The sequence below is a fragment of the Panthera onca genome, chromosome C1 (assembly GCF_046562875.1).
Source record: "Panthera onca isolate mPanOnc1 chromosome C1, mPanOnc1 haplotype 2, whole genome shotgun sequence".
In the NCBI taxonomy this organism is placed as follows: domain Eukaryota; kingdom Metazoa; phylum Chordata; class Mammalia; order Carnivora; family Felidae; genus Panthera; species Panthera onca.
Genome location: NC_138346.1, coordinates 117,186,110 through 117,213,443, shown reverse-complemented (window position 1 = coordinate 117,213,443; position 27,334 = coordinate 117,186,110). Strand labels below are relative to the sequence as shown.

General features: G+C 43.6%; 1 protein-coding gene across 6 annotated transcripts; it reads right to left on the bottom strand.

The window, feature by feature from the left end:
• Window positions 1–684: 684 nt before the first annotated feature.
• LOC132670933 (NBPF family member NBPF6-like protein) lies at window positions 685–27,266 on the bottom strand. Of its 6 annotated transcripts, none has more exons than XM_078451493.2 (9): window positions 26,831–27,266; window positions 17,080–17,288; window positions 15,075–15,174; window positions 12,582–12,817; window positions 8,901–8,952; window positions 7,804–7,967; window positions 7,005–7,160; window positions 6,110–6,229; window positions 685–836 (listed from the first exon to the last, which is right to left on the bottom strand). In XM_078451493.2, exons 2-9 carry the CDS (start codon window positions 17,255–17,257, stop codon window positions 781–783), a joined length of 1,062 nt encoding a protein of 353 aa, XP_078307619.1. In that variant the 5' UTR covers window positions 17,258–17,288; window positions 26,831–27,266; the 3' UTR covers window positions 685–780. The 6 variants fall into 6 exon arrangements, with proteins under 6 accessions (XP_078307619.1, XP_078307618.1, XP_078307622.1 ...); XM_078451492.2 differs by lacking the exon at window positions 26,831–27,266 and adding an exon at window positions 17,670–17,816; XM_078451496.2 differs by lacking the exon at window positions 26,831–27,266 and adding an exon at window positions 17,670–17,816 and having other exon boundaries at window positions 7,005–7,109.
• Between the last annotated feature and the right edge of the window lie 68 nt (window positions 27,267–27,334).

The following is a 27,334-nucleotide window of genomic DNA, read 5'->3' as shown; positions in this document are numbered from 1 at the left end:
TCCTGCTTTTATAGCTGCTTGCAAAAGACAAGTCAATGGGTACTTATTTTCAAATATAAGGAATTTTTCAGGAAAAACAAACAAAAGCCCAAATGAGAGTGGAGTTATCTGAAACCTACCAGTTCCATGTAGATACTCTGTTTCTCCCTGTGTATTCTAAACAGAGACCTCTAGGATGGAACTTCTGCTAGACCTGTACGGGAAATAATAAGGGTGAACAGCAAACTCTCAGGATCCTTCTCTGGCAGAGATTATATCATCGTTTCTTTGGGTCCCCAACAATTAGGTATGTGAGACTGCTGCTCTACTTACAGACTTTACAGATGCCTGTGAAGGCAGAATTTTTCCCTGAGTTATCTCAGTTCCCAGAGTGTGAAACACGATGTAGTTTTTGTACCTAACACCAGGTACTCAATAACCTTTAAATTTTTAATATTTTAAGTAACCTCTACACACCCAACAGGGTGCTCGAACTCAGGACCCCAAAATCAAGAATTGCACACTCTTTGGACTGAGCCAGCCAGGCGCCCCTCAATAACATTTAATTTTGGAATGAAGTGATGCACCTGGACTTTGTTGATATCACTCTGGGATGTAAATATAGTGGACATACTGAGTTTCCTTTTAGCTGGAGACAGTTTTGTGATTTTGATTTGTTAAAAAAAAAAATGACAGGCAACAGAATGTATATAAAATAAACTCTATTCTCTGAGATTTCTGAATCTTCATCTTTCAAGGAAAATGGCCGTGTGCAGAAGAGCTGATGAATAGTCTGCAACGTCATTCTGACTTACTCTTGACCCAAATCCTGGACATTTTCTTCCAGCTGCTGCTGACTCCAGTTGTCCACAGAATGGGGGTGGGGAGAGGAGAGGGTTAGGGCATCTCGAGATTATCTGTGAATCTAGGTATTGGTGTCTCTTACGTAGTTATCAAATTTGCAGGCTGAAGGGCTGTGATTTCTGGAAACTATCCGTTGGGAGTAAAAACCCAAAGTGGCTGAGAAATCTGATTCTTAGAGGTGGAGCCCTCTCGCTTTCAGATTTGGGGCTTTCACTGTTTTGTTGTTTTAGTGTTTCTCATCAGTGGGGGAATGATGTTCATGACTGAGCTTTGTTGAAATAAGAACTTTTCATATTTCCACTCCTAGTTCTTACCTGAAACAGAAGGGGGGAAAAAAGCTAAGTTAAAATGAGAATCTTCTATTGGTTCTGCTGACACCAGAGGCTGAAGTGACAGCTAAGGAAGAAAAGAGGCCATGTGGAACCTGAATGCAGTTGGTGGAGAAGCCATGGTCGGAAACTACAGCCTGGAAAGAGTTGTACTAGCAGACTAGTGTTCTAGGACAAACTAGGACAAGTGTTCCGATATAAACCACTGCCCTGTGACGTGGAACACAAGGCCCCACCGCCTCATAGTGCTGAGAGCCCCACTCAATGCTGCTGCCAGTGGGTTAGCCAGATCCATACCACCTCCCCCTCAGGATCAGTTTACTCTCCATTCTACTCTTCTGGAGAAAAATGAAGATCTTTCACACCTTCCAAAAGATGTGCCTTGCTTCAAATATGTACCGTCAGAAGCAGTCAGTTCTACAAATGAGAGGTTATTTTGCATGGAAATCTTGCTCCTAAATACATGTCTTTTTTTTTTTTTTTTAAATAGGAGGGTGGTGCCAAAGGAAGAGTCCCAGAATGTGCAGGGTCCTCAGACACCATCTGTAATACTGTGGTTTATAATAAGAAATGTAAATTTGGTCTTTGTCTCAGTTTCTGGCAGAACTCCTAAACCGCTTGGAATTAGTCTTTTGATATATTAATACGTGACATTTAGAAAGTGCCAGAAGGATGGAGGTTGATTACCAAGGGAACCGACCATGTGACAGGAGGGTTGTAAACTTTTAGTCTCATCCCCCCTGACCTCTGGGGATGAGAGAGGGGCTAAAGATGGAGTTCGACCATCAACAGCCAAGGATTTAATCAATCATGCCTATGTTACGAAGCCTCCATTAAAAACCCAAAAGGATGGGGATTCAGAGAGCTTGTAGGCTGGTGAACACATAGGGGTGCTAGGAGAGAGAAGCTCCCAGAGATAGCATGGAAGGTCTGCACCCTTTCCCCAAGCCCTGCCACGTGCTTCCTGAGTTATATCTGATGTGGGAGACAAAGGTAGAAAGAAGTGTAAATAAAATTAAATTTCCTTATAACCTGCAGCCCACTGATAAATACTTGAGGCTGGCAGAGTGTGACACTCCTCCAGGAACTCCCTACTGTCTTAATGTTAATGCTTTGCTAGAGGGAAAACAACCTTAGCTTGACAACAGCTAGGCCTCCAAGTTCCCGTGAGTCTTCTTTAGCACATGAAAGTCCTTTCTGGGGTGCCTGGGTGGCTCAGTCAGTTCAGCGTCAGACTTCAGCTCAGGTCATGATCTCACAGTTCATGAGTTCAAGTCCTACATCAGGCTCTGCTCAGAGCCTGGAGCCTGCTTTGGATTCTGTGTCTCCCCCTGTCTGCCCCTGCCCCACTCGTGTTCTGTCTCTCTCTCAAAAATAAATAAACATTAAAAAATAAAAAAATTTAAAAAAACATATGAAAGTCCTTTTGGAAACTTTCCTTGTTTTTACCTTCCCCAACTCCCAAGCAATAACCAGTTGCTCTTCACAGTCCCAGTGCAGCTCCTCTGGTCCTGTCCTCGTGCTTTAATAAAATCACCTTTTTGCACTGGAGAGGTCTCAAGAATTCTTTGTTGGCCATTGGCTCTGAACCCCAATACTCCAAACCCCAATACTCAAAAAGTATTGAACCCCAATACTTTTAAACCAGTAATCAGAGCGCCTGGTTGGCTCAGTCTGTAGAGCACGTAACTCTTGATCTCGGGTTCATGAGTTCGAGCCCCACACTGAGCACAGAAATTACTTAAATAAATAATTTGAAAAACATAAAATAAACCAGTAATCTAGTAAGTAAAATATTTCTCTAAGTCCTGTGAGCCACTGTAGCAAATTAAACCCTAGGAGGGGGTTCTCAGTCAACTCTGATTTCTAGTCAGTCAGATGTACAGGTGACAACCTGGATTTGCTACTAGCATCTGGAGTGGGTGGCAGAGGAGTGCAGTCGCACAGGACTAAACCCCTAACCTGTGGAATCTGGTGCTATCTCCTAGTAGGTAACTTCTACCTCTGGCCATAGTATCAAGGGGCTATTAGTATTAGCTAAAGCCACAGGACCTATAAATGAAAGACCTGAGGCTAAAATCCATGCCTCAAGCCTTTTCACTAAATCTCTAAATTTAAGAAAAGGGAGAAGAAAGGCTCCAATCTGGAAAAAGGTAACAGGCTCTACAGTCTATTGAGTACCATGTTTAGGACAGGAATAAAGCTTTATAGAAAGTTTCATTTAAGTATTCTTGTAAAGAGATTAGAGAGAAAGAAAGAAATCAGAAAGAGAAAAGGGAAAATTAGCAAATAAAGAGCAAAGTTAAACCTTGGACTGATCCATTTATACTCCATATTTTCTTTTTTTCTAATTTTTTTTAAATGGTTATTTGTTTTTGAGACAGACAGAATCCAAAGCAGGCTCCAGGCTTCAAGCTGTCAGCACAGAGCCAGACGTGGGGCTCAAACTCACGAATTGTGAGATCGTGACCTGAGCTAATTGGACGCCCAACTGACTGAACCACCCAGGTACGCCCCTACACTCTGTATTCTGTATTCAGAGCTCCACATCAGGCCCTCTGCTGTCATTGCAAAGCCCACTTCAGGTCCTTTGTCTCCCTCTTTTTCTGCCCCTCCCCTGCTTGCGCGCACGTGCATGCGCCCTCTCTCTCTAAAAACAAACAAACAAACAAAAAAAACCCCCTAAAAAAACCCCTCAAAATCTTATCTGAATTTCCTTTATCTGACTAGAGCAGAACATACCAAAAATACAGGTGCCACATGAAACCCTACTTCCAAGGGAGCTTCCTGGGAATTCAGCTGCCATGGAGACTGTCCATTACCAAGAGAATCAAAAAGTTCAATAGAATTTTCCATACCTTTCCAGTGAAGCCCTTTGTTAAATTGGTACATAAATTTTTACCTCTGGGTGTTCTGGGAATTATTAATTATTAAGCAATTACCACATGCATGTGTAAATGAACCTTGTCTTTTCTCATGTTTATCTATTGTTAGTTAATTCAAGGTCTCTGGACCATTCAAACCTAAGTAGGTAGAGGAAAAATTCCCCCCTAGTACTCTCTTTTAGGATTTTGCTTAATGAAAAGACTAATCAAAAGCAAAATTTTTCAAATTGCAACTGGTAACCATTAGTAGGTTGTCAAGTCAACACTGAAGACTTGACTACAGACTTTACTTAAAGAATCAGGAAGGAAAATACTAGATAAGACCCATTACATACAGTAAGGGCTTTTTTTTTTTTTTAACATGACATTGGATCACAAAGAATTGTTTTTTATTGTGTCTTGTGATCAGAAAAATCCGAGAAACTGCTCTAGATAGACTGGTTATAGGTCTAATCTATATATCTACCTCTTCTTTTCTCTTTTTTCCATGCTATACAAACAAGCCTGTTGAGAGAGGAATGCAAATCCCATCAATGACTAGTGTTCGGCTTTCCTAAGAAACTGTACATCTGGGATGCTTCTGTATTGGGTGACTGTGGTAGACTGACGGTCCTTCCCTTTGGTAGCCACATATTTGAATCACCTAGGAGCTGTTGAAAACTAATATCCCAAACACACATGAAACCATTTTAATCAGAATCTCTAGTATGGTAGCTAGGCATTTGTGTTAGGCAAAACCAGGTTCTTATAATGACGTGATTTAAAGCTACTTAGGAGACCTGCCCTATTTCCCATGGTTCTCTTTGTTTCTCTCTAGCTGTCCTACCATGGCTTCTTTCCCATTGGACCTAAAGATTTTAATCTTCCTTCTTATGGTCTCAGGTGAATCTCTCTCTTTCTCAATTGGATTTCCAAGGGAAAAGTTTCCTTCTGTTTATCTACCTGGGCCTTTACAAACCTCGCCTCTGCATTTCCTTTTTCCAAAGCTAATTCACCACAAAGGCCCCCTCCTGTCAAGTAGCTAGGCTTTCCTATGCCTGGACCTGTCAATCATGGGTAAATAATTTACAGGTAGGGTCAAGGGTGCTGTGGGATTGACAGAAACTCCCAGGTCCTTCCAGTTCTCTGAGTCATCAGCCAAGTGGTTCTAGTAATCCGAGGACAATCCTATTCAGAAGAGTCCTTGGAAAAAAGCAGCACAGGCATGAAAAGGTAAATGGAATCTTAGGTGACCTAAACTGGCCCCTAATAGATTTGGCAGGGATATCTACTGAGGTGGACATTGCACACAGCAAAACTCAAAAAATATTGAGCCTGGTGTATAGGGGATAGGCTGAAGGTATTTTGCAGGTTTGTAAATATTTTTGCCAATCTGAAGGTAATTTGGTTTGGTTTTGCTTTTCTCCTCAATGGTAAGAGTTGGAAACCATAAGGTGACTGGAATGTTATCGTTTGAGTGCAATACATAGTTTGTATTTTGTATCAATATTTTATTTTCTTTATACAAAATACAAGTTTGTCTTTTATTACCAATATAAGCTATACTTATTTCGATTTTTTAGTACTTTTATTTTCATCAGTTTGAAAATTGGGGTTTTGCTCTTTTAGGCTTATGGCACCTTTCTGGTCCTCATACTTCCTCAAAGACTACTGACTTAGAATCTAAATTCTGTTTCCTTGCTCTTTCAGCATTCTAAGACAGAGTTTATCTAATTTTGGCAAATTTTACTCAATCAAAATAAGTATTCTCTTATGTCTTCTCACCTCTGAGGACTGTTCTTTTCTTCTAAGCCTTGCATTAGTGAGGTGTGGTTTGTACCTGAAAGGTGAATTTCCCAGAGCTATTCATTCCTGGAGCCTAGAGTCTGGGGACCTGTAGAGGGAGCACCTAGGAGGTAGCCCTCACCATATCGAGAAAAACTATGAGAATTATGAGTCAAGAGGCTTTGGGTAGCTGTGGCCTCCCCATCATCTTTTGTTTCTATAGCTGGGTAAGGCAAGAGAAAAGAAAGCTCTGAGAGTGACCTCCTCTTGTGGTTTTTGACCACTTACCTCTGGAAATACGATTCAGGTGAGCCAGAAGGCTCAGACTTTCTTTCCTGATATCTCTGTTTTCATTGTACAGCTGGGCAAGGGAGTCCAAGTTCTCCCTGTAGAAGTCAGAAGTATATCCTATTGCAGGAAATAATTAGCAGTTTAGGCAAGTTCCACACATTTGCTTAAGATAATGCTTTCTGCAATTCCTTTTCCCCTTCTGTCTCAGCCCAGGAGAAACCTCTGGGGACTCAAAGGTTGGAACTTCAGCATTATGGGGCAGAATTTTCACCAGGCCCTGAACAAATGCCAGCTCATTCATTTGTATTATCACACCCAACAGCTGAAATTATGAAGGAGACTTTTCTCATTAAATAGTTGCTCCTTTGATATGGAAAGGGGCCCAGTCACTGTTCTGGCCCAGCCAGAGACTGGGAAATGATGGCCTCTGCGTGAGTGCAATGTAAGAGGAAGATGTGTGGAGAGGAACAACCTTGAGAACAATGAAGGGTAACCAAGACATTAGGGAGGGGGGTAAGGATGACAGCAGCAGAGACCCTCACTCTGCTGAATGAGTGCTCAGCAACCTGGGTTCTACTGAATGACTGCACAAGAGGAGAAGAGCAGCAGAAAGTGTACAGCTTAGGAGTCACAAGAAGGCTTTTGGAGGTCAGATAACTCTTAAGATGGAGGGACAGCTCAGTCTTGGGGCAAACCTCTATCTGAGCCTATTTACTCATCTAAAAAGTAGGAATGTTAATACCTGTCCTATTCTCCCTAGTTGGGCCATTTGTAAGAATAAGTGAAGTATAAAGCATGTCAAGTTCTTGAAATCTGTGAAGCCCTGCAACACATTACAAGTCCTTAGAAAGATACATATTGCCAGAAGCAGACAGACTTGGGACTCCCCTACCGTCTCCTTGGTCAGAAATGCTGAGATGATGTTCCAGCTTTTCTTGAAGGCAGGCATTGATGAAAAGAATTTCCCTCAGGTGCTGGTGCAGGTTCTGGATCTCATCTTCTGCAGCCATTCCACCAGGACAGGGAATGAGGTAGAAGATGGAGAATCCTTATCACTAATGGGGTGGCCAAGGGCCTCTCAGCAAGATCCCTGCCTTGCACCATTCTTCTGCCAACTTCCGCTTTCATCAGGAAATACCTGGGAACCACCTTTAGGAGCCTGCAGGCCTTCAAACAAAGCATGACCCAGTGCTAAGCAAACTCCACAGGGCCACCTCCCATAAAAGGATATGGGAAGTATAAAGGAGGTTGATATAAGGTGGTAAAATATGGAATCAGCCTTCAGAGTAGGGCTTATCTAGTACTGGGAAAGGTGTGGCCACCTCTTATATAAGACTTTTGGGTACTAAGGAATGTCTCTACTAAATATCTCTCCACCATCATCTCTCCATTCTCCAATCTGGCTTGCCTAGACTCCATTAGCTTGCAGATGCCAGTGGGGGACAGAGTGACTGAGATGAGGTGCGGACCACAAACAATGCAACAAATTACCTGACCCACCAAGGACCTGTATTTGAAACTTGGTCCGAGCTGCGCGTCCAGCCTGATAGCTTTTTCAAGGTTAATCTTTAGGGCCTGCCTGCTAGATGGTCTCACTCAGCCTAGACCAAGGTGGTAAGCATGTAGAAACTATTGGAGCTTTATTCTCCAGGCTTGTGTTCCTTTATTCTCTTTATAATGGAAGTACTCACTGGTGACTTCCACAGGAGAGCTGGCTTCCTGCATGTCAAGCAGGAAGGAACTGCTGCGGGGAAGCTGGTGAGAGTCATGGCGACTGGAATGAGTCAAATACTGTTCATCTAGTGAGGCTTCCAGGGCTTCATTCACTTCTTCCTCCTGGAGCCCCCTGCTGAGCCTGGGGAGGATGGCAGGGAGGTAAGACAGGAGATTAAACTGTGGCAACCTGGAACCACAGCTTCGCAGCTGGTCCCGTCTGAAGCTCCTGGAAGCCATAACAGAAAGCAAAGAGGCCATCTGGATGAGAGAGAAAGCATAGCAATCCACTTCTGACGGGTTCATGAGCCTAGAACTGGGACAGAAGGGGGCAGCAGGTGCTCAGTGTACTGACCTCATAACATGTGGATGAGGAAGTAGACTCAACTATTCTAAAAGGCACTTATGACACACAGAGACCTAGAATATTGGTTTTAAAATGCTGCGGACAAATTTTGTTTACTATCGTAGGAAGTCGTCCACTGAATGCTGGCTCCTGAGACCAATGTCTCAGTTTGATTTTTTTTTTTTTTTTTACCATACACGTTTTTAGAACACAGACACCAGGGATCTCTGGCTAGTTTACCTTTATGTCAGACTGACTTTAGCTAACTAAATTTGATGAATTACTAAGAAATGGTAACCAATACAAGAACTTACCGTGAACAGACAACATTGTTTAAAAGGGCACATCATTGGGGCACCTGAGTGGCTCAGTTGGTTAAGCATCTGACTTCAGCTCAGGTCATGATCTCACGGTGTGTGAGCCCGTGCCTCATGTCTGGCTCTGTGCTGACAGCTCAGAGTCTGGAGCCTGCTTTGGATTCTGTGTCTCCCTCTCTCTCTGCCCCTCCCCTGCTTGTGCTCTCTCTCTCTCAAAAATAAATAAACATTAAAAATAAATTAAAAAAAAATAAAAGGACACATCACTATATGATGAATGAATGAAATGGGTACAATTAGCGGTTTCGTTTTTTTTCCCTCAGATCTGGGACTTTGGCCTCTTGGTCGTTTGTTTCTGGAATCTTCCCTACACTTCACCATTCTATTATCAGCCCTTTTGTTCTTCAGTTACCTGGGTGCCAGTGGCTCCTGTCTATCTTCATCCTTCTTATCATTGTGATTTTCTGAGAACCAAAAAACAGAAAGAGCTAGTCAGAAATTGAGCAGATCCCATTTCACACATTACAAATATTAGGGCCTATATGATCAGGGACGTAATACTCTACACGTTTGTTTAGAATGCTCTGGCAGAGAAGGCTTAGGACTGTATCTTCAGAGAAGGAGCCTGGCAGGCTTTCTTGAGCAAACTGGACAGTAAGCCTTTGTAAGGGGATTTTGTAGAATGCTCTGGCAGAGAAGGCTTAGGACTGTATCCTGGTGTGGTGAATAATCACCATGGCATCTGCTACCAAGTCAAGGCAAAAAGTTTAAAATGTCTGCTGTTCACCAGTGCTTGGAATACTTGTTCAGTTGCCTTCTGGACTTCTCCAGTTGTAACCTTCATTTTTGCCCCATAGCAGATGGCTAAACTGCGGTTGTGTGTCCTATTAGGCTTTCATAAAGAACTCACTGCAGTCTCTAAGGAGCAAAAACTTCTGGAGAAACCTCCTAACCCTTCCAACCCAATGACTGGACAAAGGCACCTGTGCATGTCAGCGAGTGGAGAACATGAAGAGAAACTTCTCTTTTTTTCTTTTTCTTCTTTCCTGACCCGGCTTAGAGACCAGCCCAGTTGCAGAACTGCCTAAACCTTAAACCACAAAAGAGAATCTAGCTCTCTGATCAAAAGAACTAGGAAAACGGGATCTCTTGCCTGAAAAGTGTGAAAAGTACCCCCATTTATTTTCTATTTCTCAATTTTCTTGCCTCCTTGCTCTTAAAGTAGCCCCAGTCATTCAGAACTGCAATACAGTGAGGGGGCACCTGGGTGGCTCAGTCAGTTAAAGCATCTCTGACTCTTGACTTTGGCTCAGGGCATGATCTCATGGTTCGTGGGTTCCAGACCACCCTCCCTACCCCTGTCCCCCAGGGTCAGGCTCCATGCTGACAGTGCAGAGCCTGCTTGGGATTCTCTCTCTCTGCCCCTCCCCGGCCCTTGTGCACTCTGTCTCTCAGAATAAATAAACTTAAAAAAAAAAAAAAAGAAAGAAAAGAAAAGAAATAAAGAAAAGCAAAACAGTGTGAGAAGAGAAATCTCTGAGAGAACTCACTCTTTCTGAACAGAGGAACTGGGAAAAGGGACCCTGGGAAACTGGAAAGTATGGAAGAAATACCAGAGAGAAGAGAGTCTGGAAAACTGTCTATGAGCTGATAAAAGTCTCAGGGCTCATCCCCAGAATATGTGTGGAATAGACCCAAGGAATCATGGCAAAGGATGAGAAAACTGAGTTACCACACAAACCAGCAACTAGTCCAGAAGAAACCTAAGGAATGTATTTGCTAGACTGACCGAAACAACGTATCAAAGGCAATGAACACTGATTTGACAATGGATACTACCTGTAGAAGGTGAGGCAGAATTTGGTCTGAACCTAATGGGGTTGATTGCCTGCTAAAAAAACAATTCCAGAAGATTTTAACAGGACCCAGGGTCTTACAATACAATATTCAAAACGTCCAGAGGACCCTATAAAAGTACTCAACATAATAAAAACATTATCATTTCACTAATGAATAAAAATCATTTGACTGAATTAAACATCTACTCAGAAAATAAGGAATAAAAAGGAACTTCCTCAAATAAGTTGGAAACATTTCTTGGCTGGACCATGCCTACTCATGTTTGCATTAGGAGACATAATTTTTTTCCTCTGTTGTCAGCAGTTACTATCATAAAATAAAAAACAAAAGATTCGTTTGTTCATTCAAATATGAATAAAAGAAACAAAAACAGAAAGGGAACTTCCTCAACCTGATAAGGTACTATGATCATTAGAAAACTCAATATTAATAAGAATATCAATTCTCCTCAAACTTTTCATAGATTGAAAGCAATGTGACTCAAAATCCCAGAAGGATTGTGTTGTTGTTTACAGATAATGGCAAGCTGATTGTAAAATTTATATGGAAAAGCAAAGAACCTTATTTTTAGGTAGAGTGTTCTTAGATATAACTACAAAGGCATGATCCATAAGTTGTACTTCATAAAATTAAGAAATTCTGCTTTCTGAAAGATAGGTTAGGAGAATGAAAAGATAAGCCACAAACTGGGAGAAAATATTTGCAAGTTAAATATCTCATAAAGTACTTGTATCCAGAAATGCAAAGAACCCTCAAGACTTGGTAATAATAAAACAAACAAATCAATTTTAATATGACAAAATATGAACACTTGGTTCACCAAAGATACAAGGAGAGTCAACGGGCATATGAAAAGAACCTCAAAATTATTAGTCATCAGGGAAATGCAAATTAAAACCACAATGCATGGGTGCCTGGGTGGCTCGGTCGGTTAAGCATCTGACATTGGCTCAGATCATGATCTCATGGTTCATGAGTTCGAGCCCCGCATCAGGCTCTGTGCTGACAACTCAGAGCCTGGAGCCTGCTTCAGATTCTGTGTCTCCCTCTCTCTCTGCCCCACTCCCACTTGTGCTCTGTCTCTCAAGAAAAATGAATAAACGTTAAAAGAAAAATCTGTTTTAAACCACAATGCTATGCCCTCCCCACACTTATTACAATTGCTAAAAAGACAAAAAGCAAAAGAACAACAACCTGAAAATATCAAAAGTTAATATTGGGGAACAGCTGTAACTTTTACACATTGCCAGTGGAATCTGAAATGGTATAGCCACATTGGAAACCAGTGTAGCAGTTTCTTCTAGGTTAAACGTGCATTTACCACATGACCCAGCAATCCTACTCCTAGATATTTACCCAAGTGAAGTGAGTGAAAACATATTTTCAGGGGCTCCTGGGTGGCTCAGTTGGTTAAGTGTCCAACTCTTGGTTTCTGCTCAGGTTATGATCTCACAGTCGTGGAATCGAGCCCCAAGTGAGGCTCCACACTCAGTGCTTGGGATTCTCTCTCTCTCTCTCTCTCTCTCTCTCTCTCTCTCTCTGTCCCTACCTCTCCCTCTGCCCCTCTCCCCCACTCATTCTCTCTCAAAATAAAGAAACAAACATTTAAAAAACCCCACATATTTTCACACCAAAACCTGCAGGTGAATCTTTAGAGCTATTATTCATAATAGCCCCAGACTGGAAATAATCCAAATGTTCTTCAGTGGATGAATGGATAAATAAAAGTGGTACGTCCGTATAACGGCACAGTACTTAATAGTAAAAAAGGAAACCAACTACTGATACATTCTGGAGATGGAAAATCTGTAGGGACAGAAAACAGATCCAGTGATTGCCAGTAACTGGGGTTGGGCACAATGGCTGACTACACAGAGGCACAAAGGAACTGTGAGTGGTGATGGGACTGCTCTATATCTTGATCGTGGCAGTGCTTACAGCACTGTATGGATTTCTCAAAGCTCACAGAACTGACACTACAGTGGGCTAACTCAGTGTAAATCAATTATCCTTAAAAGAAAGAAATGTCTGTGGGGGCTCACCTTGGGCCCAGGTGAGTCCCCCTAGGTAGTTCTACCTAATAGCATCACTATCAATAGGCTGAGAAGGGCACAAAACAGCTGGACAACTGGCTAAAATGTCACTCTTAGAGTCACGTGGAAGCATGGAGACTTATGTGAGGCTAGGACCTTGGGAGGAGCTAAGGGTCTCCAGAACCTGTAAGCCAACTTACCAGTGATGAGTTTGCTGGCAAGGCTCTCTGCCAGCTGGCTTCCTTGGGCCAGCTGCTCACAGAATCTCTGTCCCTGGTAGTAGGGAATGTCAGCACTCCTGAGGAGGCCCTCAAAAGACTTGACTATGCTCTTCGTATGCTGAATGAAAAGATAACAGACACCTTTCCCTTCTTGTATCTTCTGTCGTAAGTGGGTCAGTTCTCGGGCATGAGCCTGAATTAGGGTATCATGTTTCCTAAGGTAGGAAAGAAAAGTAAAATATAACAGTGCATGTAGTGAACGATAGGTTGTGGGAGTTTCAACAGAGACATCTCTTAGAATGCCCCTAAGGAATTCCCCAACTTGAATTCTTATACAAGTCATGTGACTTGGCCTGCCTGTGGCAGAGGGAATGAGGAAACAGCATTGGGTTTGTTTGTTGTTTGTGGGGGGCCGGGCCCGGTGCCAGGCTGAGACCGGGTCGAGCAATGTTCCCCGTTGACTCAAGCCAACCCGGTGGTCCCCCCTCCCATTCATGTGGGAGGCCGGGCCCCGGCGCCAGGCTGAGACCGGGTCGAGCAACGTTCCCTGTTGACGCAAGCCAACCTGGTGGTTCTCTCTCCCATTCCCCCACTTTCAAGGGCATACGAAAGCTTTGTCAAGGCTGAGAAAGTTAATTCCTAAAGCCTGTGGTCTGCAGGTGTTGGCAGTAATGCTACCTCCCTTTTTCTACCCCGAGTCAGATAGAAACAAACATGGGAATTGTGTTTTGCTAGCAATCTTATCAACAAGGTCTTGTGACCTGTCTAGAAAATGCACAAGAAACACAGAACTAAATGTTTTGGTGGGCAGCAATTATGTGAAACCTGTTTATTCTTAGAATGACCTAACCCATAAGAGTCTGGTTATAAAAGATTGTGTACAGCAACAATAAAGCCGTCACTTGGGCCATCAGCCCAGGGGACCCTCCTGTTCCCAAACTTTCTCTTCTCTCTTTTCTTCTTGCATTCCCCTACCCTCAGGACCCTGACCTCGGTGTTTGTCGCGCCGGCCGCAACAGTTGTTTTATTAGCTCTGTTTTGAAAAGATGCCCCTTTAGTTCCTCAATTCAGCCCACATCCATTTCCATGGAATATATACTACCTAGCATTATACAGAAAGTTGCACGCACACATGCACAAACCAGATACGGAAGTGTTGGATGGGTACGTGTGGTGTTAATTCAAAGGATGAAAAGGAAAATCAATGTAAAGGTCAAGAAGGATAACATTCTTTTGAGTGACGTGAAAAGAAGTAATAATCAGTAAGGAGGCACTTAAGAGTAAATAAAGTTCTGAGTAACAATTACATCACTCTAAGTGGGTTTTCACCATTTTCTAATTATACAAATATTATGCACAGATTCCAATCTAAAAGTGTGAGCTCTGCGAGGCTAGAGACAGTGCCATGTAGTACCCAACTTACAGTACCCAACAGAGTGTACACACACAAGTAGGCATTCGGTTAATACTTAGAACCACATAATCCTAAAGCTGGACTAGATATTTAGGTCTACCTCATCTGATGCCTGAATCTCCTCCCTGCTGTCTACTAAATTATATTCTACAGATTGTCTTTCAAATTCTATTCCATAGAGCTCTTAAAAAGTGTCAGAGTTGGTGAAGGCATAGACTAGGGAGCAACAGAGGCTCCAGACCTATGCCTTCTTCAATCAAGTATCTCTGCTTTAGGAAGTTTTATACATTTGAGCTTCTCAGATTCCCTTTCAACAAAGGGTTAAAAGACATCTGGAATCCCACAATCTCCCCTATATTTGAAACAATCTGAGGATGGACAAGGCTAGTCCTCAGCACATTAATAATCCATTTTCCCAGACTGCTTGATTATCTATCTGCCCAACAGCCCTACCAGTTAGTACTCCACATAGTATGGTACTTAGAAAAAAAATCAAAGTTGAGAAGGAGAAACATTTTTATCATGAAAAAGGCACTTTGGAAAACTTGGGAAAATCTCTCTTATGGTAGAAAATGTTAGTCCATTAATGACAACTACCACTCCCGTAAAAAATAAAAGTATAATGATTACAGAAAATATTTGTTGAGAGCTTCATATGCATAGGAGATGGTTTTAACCTGTAATCATGTGTCTCATCTTCATAACCCTCTGAGGTAGATACCGTTGGTATTTTTATTTTGCAGGTGAGGTAGCTGAGGTAACTGAAATGCAGGAAAGCTGAGTGAATTTGCGCAAGGCCACCCAGCTGGAAGCCACATTGCTGGTATTCCATCCCAGGCATCTGTCTCCATTTTATTCTTATGCTATTTAAGAGAGAACCCCAGGGACTGGACTGTTCTCCCACCCATTCCCACAACCCCGCCGGTTGTCTTTGTCTGGTTCTGTGCCTGCCAGGTACTCTCCTGCCCTTCTCCTTGCACATGCGCTCTCTATACTAGCAGCCCACAAGGCCCACTTAAGACCGTAATTCACACCCTCCCGCACAGGCACCTCCTTACCCCAGCCTTGCAGCTGGGCTCCTCTTCTCTGCCAGCTCTCCCTCAAACAGCGCTCCCTCCTCCAGCACGGATTCAATGAGGGCTTTGTGCTCTTCACTCTCTGAAAAAAACAGACACACCTGCCTCAGTGGAAAGCTGGACACGCTGCTCTAGTCACTGCCTTCACACGAGGAGGCAGGGTCCACCCCAAGGACAAATGTAACTCCATGACCAGGCTCTCTGCTGGGATTTCCACATTTCATTCCTCAATCTCCCAGGCTACATGGCACTTGATTGCTCCCCATCTTAGACATGGGGAAAGAGAAGCTCATGGGCAGGTAACTTGCTCAACTGGATTCAACTGGAATGAGACAATCCCTGAGGAATTCACATCCCCTGAGGTCTGACTCCAAATCTTGGGCCACTTTACCAAGCTTGGTAGCCTCTGAAATAAACCATTAACCTGGGGCATGAAGTAGTGATTTCCTGCATTTAGGATGTCTCCGAAGATTGTCGGACTGATGGTTCTCCCACGTTGAGAGTTTCAATAACCCCCTCAATAGTTCAAAAATTTAAAAGTTTATCTGGATACAAGGGTGTAAAATGTATATGGAGGGGAAAAAATCTGAAAGACGTATGTTCAAATGCGAACAGGTGTTGTGTTAGGTTAGAGGGAGAGAATACACGGTGCTTGCCATTGCACTGTCCTAGGTTTTTGAGAATTATCATGTAGTCATCACAACTAACTGCAAAGGCAAATATTCTTACTACCATCACAGGTGAGAAAACTGAGGCACAAAAAGGATAACTTCGATTTGGACCCAGAAGTCTGGCCCCAGGGTACATGCTCATAATCGCTGTACTGTATTATCTTTACACTAAGATCTAGGGCAAGATCTCTTTACTAGCTCCAAAATATTTGTTCTACAATTGTGATTTTATAATAAGCAATGTAGAAAAAAAGCCCTTTATACTTCCACACCCCAAAGCTCATCTTTTTCTTAATAAGTAGGATTTTTTAAAATTTTTTCTCCATGTAAGTTGGATAAGCACATTTCATCCTCTACTGATTTACTGAAAAATTGTAGGAATTTGAAAGCAAACTCAACTTCAATGTCAGCAAGCATCCTCCTCTACTGTTCCTGTCTCTCATGTGTCCTCACTCCATCATGTTTCCTTCAGTCACTACAGCTTCCCACTGCTACCCCCCCACCCCCCAGGACAAACACGTGTGAGACTGTCCAAGGATTTCCAAATGTGAAAGCTGAGCATGGAGAGGGAAGGGCCAGCTCCTACACAGACCTGGTCTGCTGGACTGGAGGCCTCACCCACTTAACCTCGTTCTCATTTTGGCCCTGCATCTCAAAGCCCAGATCCTGGACCAGCTTGCTGTCTGCAAAGTTCATATTCAAGGGAGAGATCAAAAAGGTGTTATAGAGTCTCTGATTTTCCTGGAAATACGTTCAATCTCACAGAGTGTAAGGGGCGGCTTCCTGGAACTTATGTGGGAAAAGAATCTGGCTCCAGGCATCAGGACTTCCCTCGGTGTTTGCTATTGATGTTCTCATCTCCAGGTATCTGGTTGAGTGGGAAACAGCTTTAAGCTCCCATAAGGCAGGGAGGGTAGGCTATTACACTATTATGCTAGTATGGCTAGCACAGTGCTTTGCAAACGGGTACTTAGAAAAAGTTGGAACTGAATCCTGAGATATTTAAGCCAACAGTGTTACTATATGTTTATAGAGTCTGATACATGTTCCTGAGAGAGAAAAGACAGTTTAATGCCTGAACCCACAGTTTAGCCTCTATGCCTTCCTACCCTCTCACTATAAACGTCATTCCTTTGTGCCTCAGTGTTTCCATCTTCTGCAAATTGAGAGTAACATATCCACTTCTACTTTTCCAGGGGTATAGTCAGGATGAGACTTATTTTGATGGAGAGAGAAGAATAAAGTTTGGGGAGTGTTTAGTTTCTCAGAGGGAAGATGGGCAGTCACTCTGGTGACTGTGACCACACTGGGCTTACTGTATTTCTGCAGCTGGTTGGCCAGGGAGTAAGCAGTAGCCTTGGATGTGAGGAATTTCTCTGTGAGGTCTCGGAAGCTCTGTTTGGTTTTTGCCAGCTGGGAGAGCAAGTACTGGTTGGTTTCCAGGATGCTCATTTCTGTCCTTGGATCAGAGAAAGTGGTGAGAGATTCTGCCATGCTGCAGCTGTGGCAGAAGTAGAGCCAGAACCTAGGAAGGAGAAGCCCAAACAAATAATCATAAACAAGTGAATAGGTTATGGTGACAGTTGCACTGCTGGTAAATTACTACACACAGACCTCGGTGGCTCAGTTGGTTAAGCATCCAACTCTTAGTTTTAGCTCCGGTCATGATCTCACAGTTTGTGAGTTCAAGCCCTGCAGTGCAGAGCCTGCTTGGGATTCTCTCTCTCCTTCTCTCTCTGCCCCTTCTTCTCAAAATAAATAAACTTTAAAAATTTTCTTAGAAATCATTGTACTGTACAACTCTAATAGGTGAGTTTTATAGTATGTAAATTATACCTCAAAGTTTCATTAAGGGGAAAAAATGGACTTAAACACGCTAAAGTATGCAGATGTAATTCATACTTACTTTGAGGCTAAACTCTGTCAGCATTCCACAACTCTTAAGAATTCTCAACCACAAAAATAAGGCATAAGATAGCAGAGCTCAGAGCCAAGGCTACCATGCGCAGCTTAGGCTCTGATAAGAGTGCCAGAGGAAGCATCCAGCCTGCCGGGCAACTGTCTGGAGTCACAATAACAGAACTGGAAAGTAGGGAGTGTCATGGAATCTTAGGAGCCCCAGTCTTCCAATTGCTGAGGCCATACTGATATATAAGATCACCTGGTCTGTTCTGAAGGTCACCACCAGTGGGGACCACCCCATCCCCAGCAGCCATTTTCAGTATTTGTGTGGCCATGTACTGATACCACAGACTTACCTCTTTCTAAAATTTAAGGATATTTTTCATTGTTTATTCTTGTAAGTGCACAGAAAATATGAAGGAATCAATATTTTCCCAAAATCTTTCATTATCTTAAGGACTGTCCTGAAGTCACTTCACTTTTCCTTCATGAAAAATTTAAAACTTTTAGATAGTCTTGGTGTTCTTTTTGCTTCTCTAGTTTTATTCCACACTGGTTTAATATTATAGGAAAAATTTCTGAGTATAACTCAATGTGTGGATAATTAATTTATAAGGATTTCTATCCTGTATCTCAATTTTCTTCTTGCCACAGGCTTATGTTTGCTTCTTTTCTCTCACTGAGGAAGCTTATTGGCTTTGCATTAAACTTGAAGTCAAGTTTGACATCCTTCTTCCTAGCCCCACCCTCTTCCTGTATGTATGGATTGCTTTGTGTCATAATCTTTATATACCTATTTTGTTGGGTTTTAAAAAATTATTTATTTATTTTTGAGAGAGAGAGAAATAGGGAGCAAGCAGGGGAGGGGCAGAAAAACAGGGAGACAGAATCCCAAGCAGGCTCTGTGCTGTCAGCACAGAGTCCCTTGAGGGGCTTGAACTCACAAACCATAAGATCATGACCTGAGCCGAAACCAAGAGTCAGACAACTGAGCCACCCAGGAACCACTCTATGTACGTATTTTGGGATTGTCACTTATGAATTTCATTCTAGCTCCACAGGGTATCTTTCCCACTTGTCAAAGTTACTGAAAGAGTTTTTGTATATGTCTTTGAATGCATGTTGTGGCCACCTTGGGCTGACTTATAAACTGATGTTATTCTTCATGTCCAGAGCTGTTTTTGTAGAACACTGATTGATAGTTTGTGTTGACCCATATCTGTTGACTTGCGGTTGTATTCTCAGAGCACGGTAAAAATCAAGGTGATAGGTCAATGGTGGTTACTGGTGGTCCACATCATTCCTGTACAATGAGATTTAGTGACACAGAGGCTAAGGTTTTATTTTTATTTATTTATTTATTAACATTTATTTATTTATTTATTTATTTATTTATTAAAAAAATTTTTTTTTTCAACGTTTTTTATTTATTTTTGGGACAGAGAGAGACAGAGCATGAAGGGGGGAGGGGCAGAGAGAGAGGGAGACACAGAATCGGAAACAGGCTCCAGGCTCCGAGCCATCAGCCCAGAGCCTGACGCGGGGCTCGAACTCACGGACCGCGAGATCGTGACCTGGCTGAAGTCGGACGCTTAACCGACTGCGCCACCCAGGCGCCCCAACATTTATTTATTTTTGAGACAGAGAGAGAGAATGAACGGGGGAGGGTCAGAGAGAGAGGGAGACACAAAATCCAAAACAGACTCCAGGCTCTGAGCTGTCAGCACAGAGCCCGACATGGGGCTCGAACTCACAGACTGAGAGATCATGACCTGAGCCGAAGTCCTATGCTCAACCGACTGAGCCACCCAGGCACCCTGAGGCCAAGGTTTTAAAGAGCCACACAGGTAAGAGAGAAAGTGATCCTTTGACACCTTACTTCCTACAGATCATTTTCTTCCTGGTTTTGTGAGCCTGACACTAGAGAAACTTCTCTGGAGTATCTGTCTCTTCCCTTTAGCTACTTTGCTTTTCCAGGCTAGTGGCCCACACATGCGTGACCATGGCCACCTCCATCTGTGTCACTGAACACTCATGACCAAGTGAAAGAAGACCAGACAGACTACCCATCCCACTTGCCCACTTGCAACTAGGCTATGTGATAGTATTGGTTTGTGAGATGTCTCAAATTAAGTGACTTCAGTCCTTTTAAATGTATTGAGGCTTCTCTTATGACTTAGTGCATGTCGATCCTGGAGACTGTTCAAAGTGCAGTTGAGAGAAATTGTATTATTCTGCACTTATTGGGTAGAGTGTTGTATAGATGGCGGTTAGGTCATGTTATTTAAATCTTCTATTTCCTTGTTGGTCTTCTGCCTGGATCTTCTACCCATTATTGAAAGTGTGGTATTGAGGTCTCCAACTATGACTGTTCAATTGCCTATTTCTCCCTTGATTCTGTCAGTTTTTGCTTCCTGTACTTTGGGACTCTGTTAGATGCAAATGTTTTTATTAGTAGTATAACTTCCTGATGGATTAGGCTCTATATCATTATAAAATGTCACTCTTTATCTCTCCTAGCATTTTTTGTTTTAAAGTCTCCTGTCTTTTTTGTCTGGTACTAGTTTAGTCATTCCAACTTTCTTATGATTGCTATTTGCATAATTATGCTATGTTATATGGCAAAAGAGATTTTGCAGATGTAATTAAGTTGTCCTTAATTGGGGGTTCTTATCCAGGTGGACTGACATAATTACATGAACTCTTTAAATCTGTGTCTGGGTCAGAGAGATTCAAAGCTTGTCAGGGATTCAATGAGGGAGAAACTCTTCATTGCTGCCTTTGAAGATGGAAGGGGCCACAGGCACAGAAACCAAATCCTCAGTCCTACAGCTTCATAATTAATGCTACCTACAAACATAAGCTGATGATTTTAAAAAAATTGTTTTTAATGCTTATTTATTTTTGAGAGAGAGAGAGACAGAGTGCAAGCAGAGGAGGGGCAGAGAGAGAGACACACACAGAATCTGAAGCAGGCTCCAGGCTCTGAGCTGTGAGCACAGAGCCTGATGCGGGGCTGGAACCCATGAACTGCCAGGTCATGACCCGAGCCAAAGTCGGATGCTCAACCGACTAAGCCACCCAGGCGCCCCCCCTCTAAGTTGATAATTTTTAAAAATACATTTATAGTATGTGCTATACAGAGTCAGACAGACTCTGTCTCCATGCATCCTTCTTTTCTGCTTTGTACTTGCACATTACTATATCTGTCTAGATTTAGGAATAACTGCCAGTGCTTCATTCAGCCTTTTCTCCTTTTTTGCATGTGCTATGGCTCTCTGGAGCCAAATGGCACCACTGAGGGGGCTGAGCACAGGGCAGCTGGCTTTATTGTAAGCCACAGGCTCCTGATTTAGACTCTGATTTTCACCCGCCTACAAGGCGCAAGCACACTCCTCACAGCTTCCTGTCAGCAATATATGGATTACTGCCTAAAAGCCTTGCCCTTCCCTGGACCTGTAATGTCTTTAGTATTATTGGGGTATCTGGCCCACCCCAGAGCTACTCTCCTTCCTGGAGGTTCAGTTACTGCATCCCTACTGCATAGTGAGAAGCTACCAGGTGGCCAGCCGGAGGCCCAGCATGCAAATCAAAGTTAAATGATGATACTTTCTCTAGATCACTTGGAGTTGTAGGCAAATGTGGCAAGGATATTATTTCTAAATGTTTTACACTACAGAAACACACCAGAACTTAACTTCCCATCTTGGAAGATACAACCTGGAGGAGTGGTTGTTATACTTCAGGCCAAGCTCTAATCCTTCCAGAATCACAGTTTGGCCCCCAAAGCTGTCAACCTATGGTTCAGACAAACTCTTGACTATCTTTTATTCCAAAATAATTGCCAGGTTCCCTTTTTGTTGTTGTTTGACAGCTTCTAGATGCTAGATCTCTGCGTAGACTAGATTTACAAATCTAGTAAACAGTCCTGTTTACTAGTAAACAGTCCTGTTTAGTAAAATAAACAGTCCAGCAGAGGTAGTAAAAAGGATTACTGTTCTAATCTTGCATGCACAAAGAGTCCCACAGATGCTCTGCAAGGGCAGCAAATGAACTGTGTTAGGGTCAACAGCAAACACACACATTGGCCAGGAATCAAACCTGGGTACATGAAGCGACAACTACTGCCACTGGACTATCAATGGTCTGAATTCAAGGTTGCTTGCATAGTTCATAACATTCCCAATAGTTCAGGTTCAAGATTCAGTGACCCCATAGCTCCCAACTACACTGAGAGCCCTTCTGTTTTTGGAGGTTGGTCTGTAAAGAACCAATTGGAAGAGAACTACACTGAAAGAGGCTAGAAATTCCCAGCTGACGTCTGCAATCCAAAATTGCCCCTGAACAAAGGTCTCCATGCTCCAATGGCACCTTGGAGACATGACTACTAAGAATTCCTCTAAGACCAAGTTCTATGACATTTCCTCCAGGAACTTCCTCAGAGGAATCTCTAGTGGTCTTTATTCCAGCTGCTACAGAACAGATTTGAATTAATTCAGAAGCCAGAAGGTCAGGCACACCAGAGTTGTTACTTCCTAATTTCTGAGCACAGGCAGAGGCTGCTTGGTTCTTTCATTATGAATCCATGTTTCAAAGCTAACACAAGTATAGTGCCCACTGCCTCAACTGAACCCTGTCCCTGGAGGTTGGGCCCTGCAAATCTTCTCCCATCACCTCTCAGGGTCAGTATGGTCCTAATGGCCAAGGGAGAGAGGACTGCTCTTGGTTGATTAACTCCTTTGATCAGTGTGGTCCAGATGCCTTCAGGACCTTGATGATTGGGAACCAACATGTTAGGGTGGTGCAAACTTTTGGGAATTTATCTTCAAGGAGTAAGACTCAGACAAAGCACAAACTTGGTCTTCAGCCACCATATGTGTTGCCGTATATTTTTCTATACTTGGGAAGTAAACTAGCGTCACCATTTGGAACACATGTAAGTGTTCTCCAGCCATCCTACCCTTGTGTGTATACCATAGAGAAAGTGTTTCCTGATTCCATGATGAGACATGAATAGGAAAGATCTTTTTAGCTGGTAGTGTTCAGGAGGTGGGAACAAACCAGATGCCTGTAAATGTGGGAATAGATAATAAACATGGTAGAGACATGCCACAGTATTCTATGCGGCAGATGGATATGATGAACTAAATATTGAAAACAGTAATAATAGGAAGAATTAGGAAATAGAAAAAATATTTATGGAATAATCTTATTGAATCAGTTAGAGCTCAGTTTAGAAAACTATTGATTTCACCTTGGAAGGGCTGGCAAAGTAGAACACAGGTGGAAGCACTGGTACATGAAATTCAATGCCTTTCCTACCTGCTGCCTAGGAGTCAGGAAGTTTTGACTGCTGCCAATACCACTGCCTCACACACACTCTAAATTGGTGACTAGCCGGGGTGCCTGGGTGGCTCAGTTGGTTAAGCACCCGACCTCGGCTCAGGTCACGATCTCGCGGTCCGCGAGTTCGAGCCCCGCGTCGGGCTCTGGGCTGATGGCTCAGAGCCTGGAGCCTGCTTCCGATTCTGTGTTCCCTCTCTCTCTGCCCCTGCCCCGTTCACGCTGTGTCTCTCTCTGTCTCAAAAATAAATAAACGTTAAAAAAAAAAAAATTAAATTGGTGACTAGCCATGAGAATAAGGCTGCCAGCCACGAGTATCTCTAAAGAGTCATGGTTCCATAACCTTGCTTGCCATCAGCAACAGCAATAGGAAGATTGCCTCTCCTCACTTTTGCCAAAAACACATGAGTGGATCTAATCGGTAGAACATAATTTCTACCCAGAACCCAACCTGCAAATAAGTCTGAGAAGTATGATTTTTAGTTTTCTAAACTCTTCAACTAGAAGGAAGGTGAAATGGATTTTGAATGAGCCAATCCACATTTAAAGTGGTTCTAAGCCAATCCCCGCTAAAGAGAGGACCACATATTTTTTTAAAGACACACACATTTAAATATGCAAAGAGAAGTTAGAATTAAAGGACATATACTAAACTCCTTAGAGTATGTGCTCCCAGGGGTGGGGTGGGGGGATGGGAGTGGGATGAACCAAGAAAATAATGAAAGACAACAAGGAGGAAAGGGCATTCATTGCTCAGGGCACCCACCATCAAGTGTCCTGAATTAAGGAACAAAGTTAGCTTTATCCTCTGTACCTGGGATCTATGAAATCCATGAACTAATCAGTGACATGAAATTTCAAAAAATGCAATAGGAAAACAAAATTCTTTCGAAACAGACCAGTTAAAATAGGCAAGGAGAAATTATTAAGGACAAAAATCACACAGAGGTAGTGGAAGTGAAAACAACTCTCAGCAATCTCCAACCAACACTAAATACAACCAATTATAATGGATCCAAATCCCCTCAAAGTGGGTGTAAAAGTAAATTTCAGCTACAGCAGTGTGTTAGACAGAAAAGGACTACATAGGGGCGCCTGGGTGGCGCAGTCGGTTAAGCGTCCGACTTCAGCCAGGTCACGATCTCGCGGTCGGTGAGTTCGAGCCCCGCGTCAGGCTCTGGGCTGATGGCTCGGAGCCTGGAGCCTGTTTCCGATTCTGTGTCTCCCTCTCTCTCTGCCCCTCCCCCGTTCATGCTCTGTCTCTCTCTGTCCCAAAAATAAATAAAAAACGTTGAAAAAAAAATTAAAAAAAAAAAGAAAAGGACTACATATTAAGAACAGTACAATCTGTACCAGGCTAATTGTAAGCAAAAAAGTGAAAATATGACTCTTAAAGACAGAGGGGAGGAGAAGTTTTTAAACTGGTTGAAGAAACAATATTTTAGCGTCTACAGGAAACATCAAATTGTTTTTCCCTGGCCACCTTCTCTGGCCAAGATGGCGTCATGAAGGAAAGAAATCTTGGAATTTTCACTTTTATTCATCCTGTATAGGTCTCTGCAAAACTTCACAGTTTAAAAGCAGGGCTGTTTGATCCTTGGTCTTCTCTAGACACTCAAAAGAAGCTTCAGAGGTGAGGAACTCAGTTACCACCCAGATTTTCCTCAGTAACTCAGCGCATACCCAAAGATCCAGCCTCCTGAACCTTCACTGGGTGAAGAACTGGTGAAAAAATGGGAGGAAAGGGTTTGGGAAGTACTCAGCAATGAGAAGGCAAAGAGATAGCTTTAGGCAGGGAGGGAATTAACTTTCCCTAGGTCTACATTAGCTTAAGGACCAGACACAAGAGCTGATTTTTTTTTAAGATTTTATTTTTAAGTAATCTCTACACCCAACATGGAGCTCAAACTCACAATCCCAAGACCAAGAATAGCATGCTCCACCAACTGAGCCAACCAGGTGACCTATTTTCTGATGCTTTTCTAGAAGTCTATTAATCTACTTGGAAAGAGATTTCCTCCCTACCCCCAGAATTAGGCTCTTTCAAATCAGATATTTTGATTTGAGTGCCATTACTTTACTTTACAGTGCTGCCTTACAGAAATCCCCTGGGACAGCCTTTGCTACAGGTATTTTCTATATGCTACCTCTGTTTTCCAGAGAGAACTGCTGTGTAAAGCTATTTTAGAATTGCTTTTTCAAAGTCCTTCCAGACACTCTTTCTGATTAGACCTACTCCAGCAATTGAGAAACAAGCATCAGTGGTTCACTAGTAGAATTCTGGCCTTCTATGCGGGAGGTCTGGGTTCCATTCCCAGTCAAAGGAGGGTTTTCCTTGCACTTTTATGTGCCCAGTGTTCTCTCTGTTGGATTATCTATTGCACTAGCAGCACAAGTTATTACAGGGTTGAGGGTCTCAGGAGGCAATGCTAAAAAGAAAAAAGGGCAACTATACCCCCTTAGGTTAATTCCAGAGCAAAACACACTGAGGTCTAAACAAGGGATTTTTTAGAGCTCTGTCTTTTTTTTTTTTTTCTTTTTTTTTTTTCTTTTTTTTAATTTTTTTTTCCAACGTTTTTTATTTATTTTTGGGACAGAGAGAGACAGAGCATGAACGGGGGAGGGGCAGAGAGAGAGGGAGACACAGAATTGGAAGCAGGCTCCAGGCTCCGAGCCATCAGCCCAGAGCCTGACGCGGGGCTCGAACTCATGGACCGCGAGATCGTGACCTGGCTGAAGTCGGACGCTTAACCGACTGCGCCACCCAGGCGCCCCAGAGCTCTGTCTTTGAAAGGACAGGTTAGTATGGTGGGTCCTTTTGAATACTTGAAACCAAAGCCATTGTTACTTTTTTTCTGCTGGCAAATATCTGGAATATAGTGTCATCCGGTCACTGATTAGCATGCTGGATCTTGGGCTGGGCTGACCACTGAGCAGTGTCTCACTATAGAGTGACTATCAAGAAATGGGAAGTCCAGGAAGGAGAGAGGCTGTGGGGCCCAGCAGACACCCTCGTGGCTGGGGAGACATTAGCAGCCCAAGGAAAGGTTGTGTGGAGGAATGGGCATGGACATGAGGGAAGCTACAGAGAGGGGCCTCAGACTTTTCTGTGCGGGTAGGCCCTAGACTTCGGTGGTACTGGCAAAATTAAGGACAAGAATGAGCCCCAAGTGGAGAGCAGCCTGTACAAGAAAATCATGTTTATTTTACACTCCCCCAAGCAAGACCTTTTTTTCCAATGTTTATTTACTATTTTAGAGAGAGCGCGCACAAATGCAAGGGACGGGCACAGAAAGCGGGAGAAAGAGAATCCCAAGCAGGCTCCGCAAGGCCAGCACAGAGACCACCAGGGGAACTCGATCTGGTGAACCCTGAGATTAGGACCCAAGTCACAATCAAGACTCCCACGCTGAACCGGCTGAGCCACCCAGGTGCCCCATCTAAGTAAGACTTTTGGTACGTGGCTCATTTTTAATGCTTACGTATTAGCAGCACTTGGGGGAAGGCCATGACTATCACTGGCTCTGGAGCTTTGGAGGAGACTCTGGAAAAGGAAGGCTCTTGGAGTCATCTGGTTTGTTTAAGCCAGTTTTCATCGACTCTTTTCCTCAGCAAAGAGTGGACGAGGTTGCCTAGGGGAGGCGCTCCGCCTTAGACCCTGGGGTCCCTAACATCCCCCAAATGATTCCGAAAGACAAGGGACACAGCAACGGAAGTGGCGCGGACTGAGACGGCTTTCGAGGCAGGCTCCGTGCCCCTAGACTGGACTCGGGTCCCTCCCACCCCACCTCCCAGCCCGCCGCGCCTGCACTTTCCACCTACTTCGGCTGCTGCTCTGCACGCTCAGGGCCCACACAGAGTGCTCTTCGACGCCGGCCTTCCCCTCAAGCCACACGCCCGCTTTGTCCGAAAATCCTGCTGCTGCTTTTGTTAATTGCCGTCTCGGAGCCACACAACCGGCTTGCTGATTCGGGCAAACGACTCTCCCGACACAGGCGGGGAGAATGACGCCACTCGCGACCCCCGCTCCACTAGGACTTCGGGGTTTGGGGCCTTTACCCTCGGGACCCGGGGCTGGGCCGCCGTTGAGACTTTCTGGGCTCTGCCCGTCAAATTAGCCTCTTCCGGGCCCGGCCTCCAGGGTCAGGGGCAAGGCCGGGCCCCCTCGGCGTTCTGCGCCCTCTCTCTCCGTCTGCCGCGCCCCGCACCCTTGCGTGCGGCCTGCGGATGAGCCCCCCGACGGCGGCGTCGATTCTGTGTGTCCGGCGCCGGCGACGCGCAGCTGCGCGGTGCACGCGGATGCACGCGGCGAACTTGCGACCCCGC

Excerpts from the sequence above, each read along its gene's own strand:
- LOC132670933 (XM_078451493.2), bottom strand. The coding sequence starts at position 17,257 with ATGGCAGAATCTCTCACCACTTTCTCTGATCCAAGGACAGAAATGAGC. Across the intron at positions 15,175-17,079 it reads CAACCAGCTGCAGAAATACA|AGAGTGAAGAGCACAAAGCC; the intron begins GTAAGCCCAGTG and ends TGTTTTTTTCAG. Across the intron at positions 8,953-12,581 it reads TGCCAGCAAACTCATCACTG|AAAATCACAATGATAAGAAG; the intron begins GTAAGTTGGCTT and ends TTTGGTTCTCAG.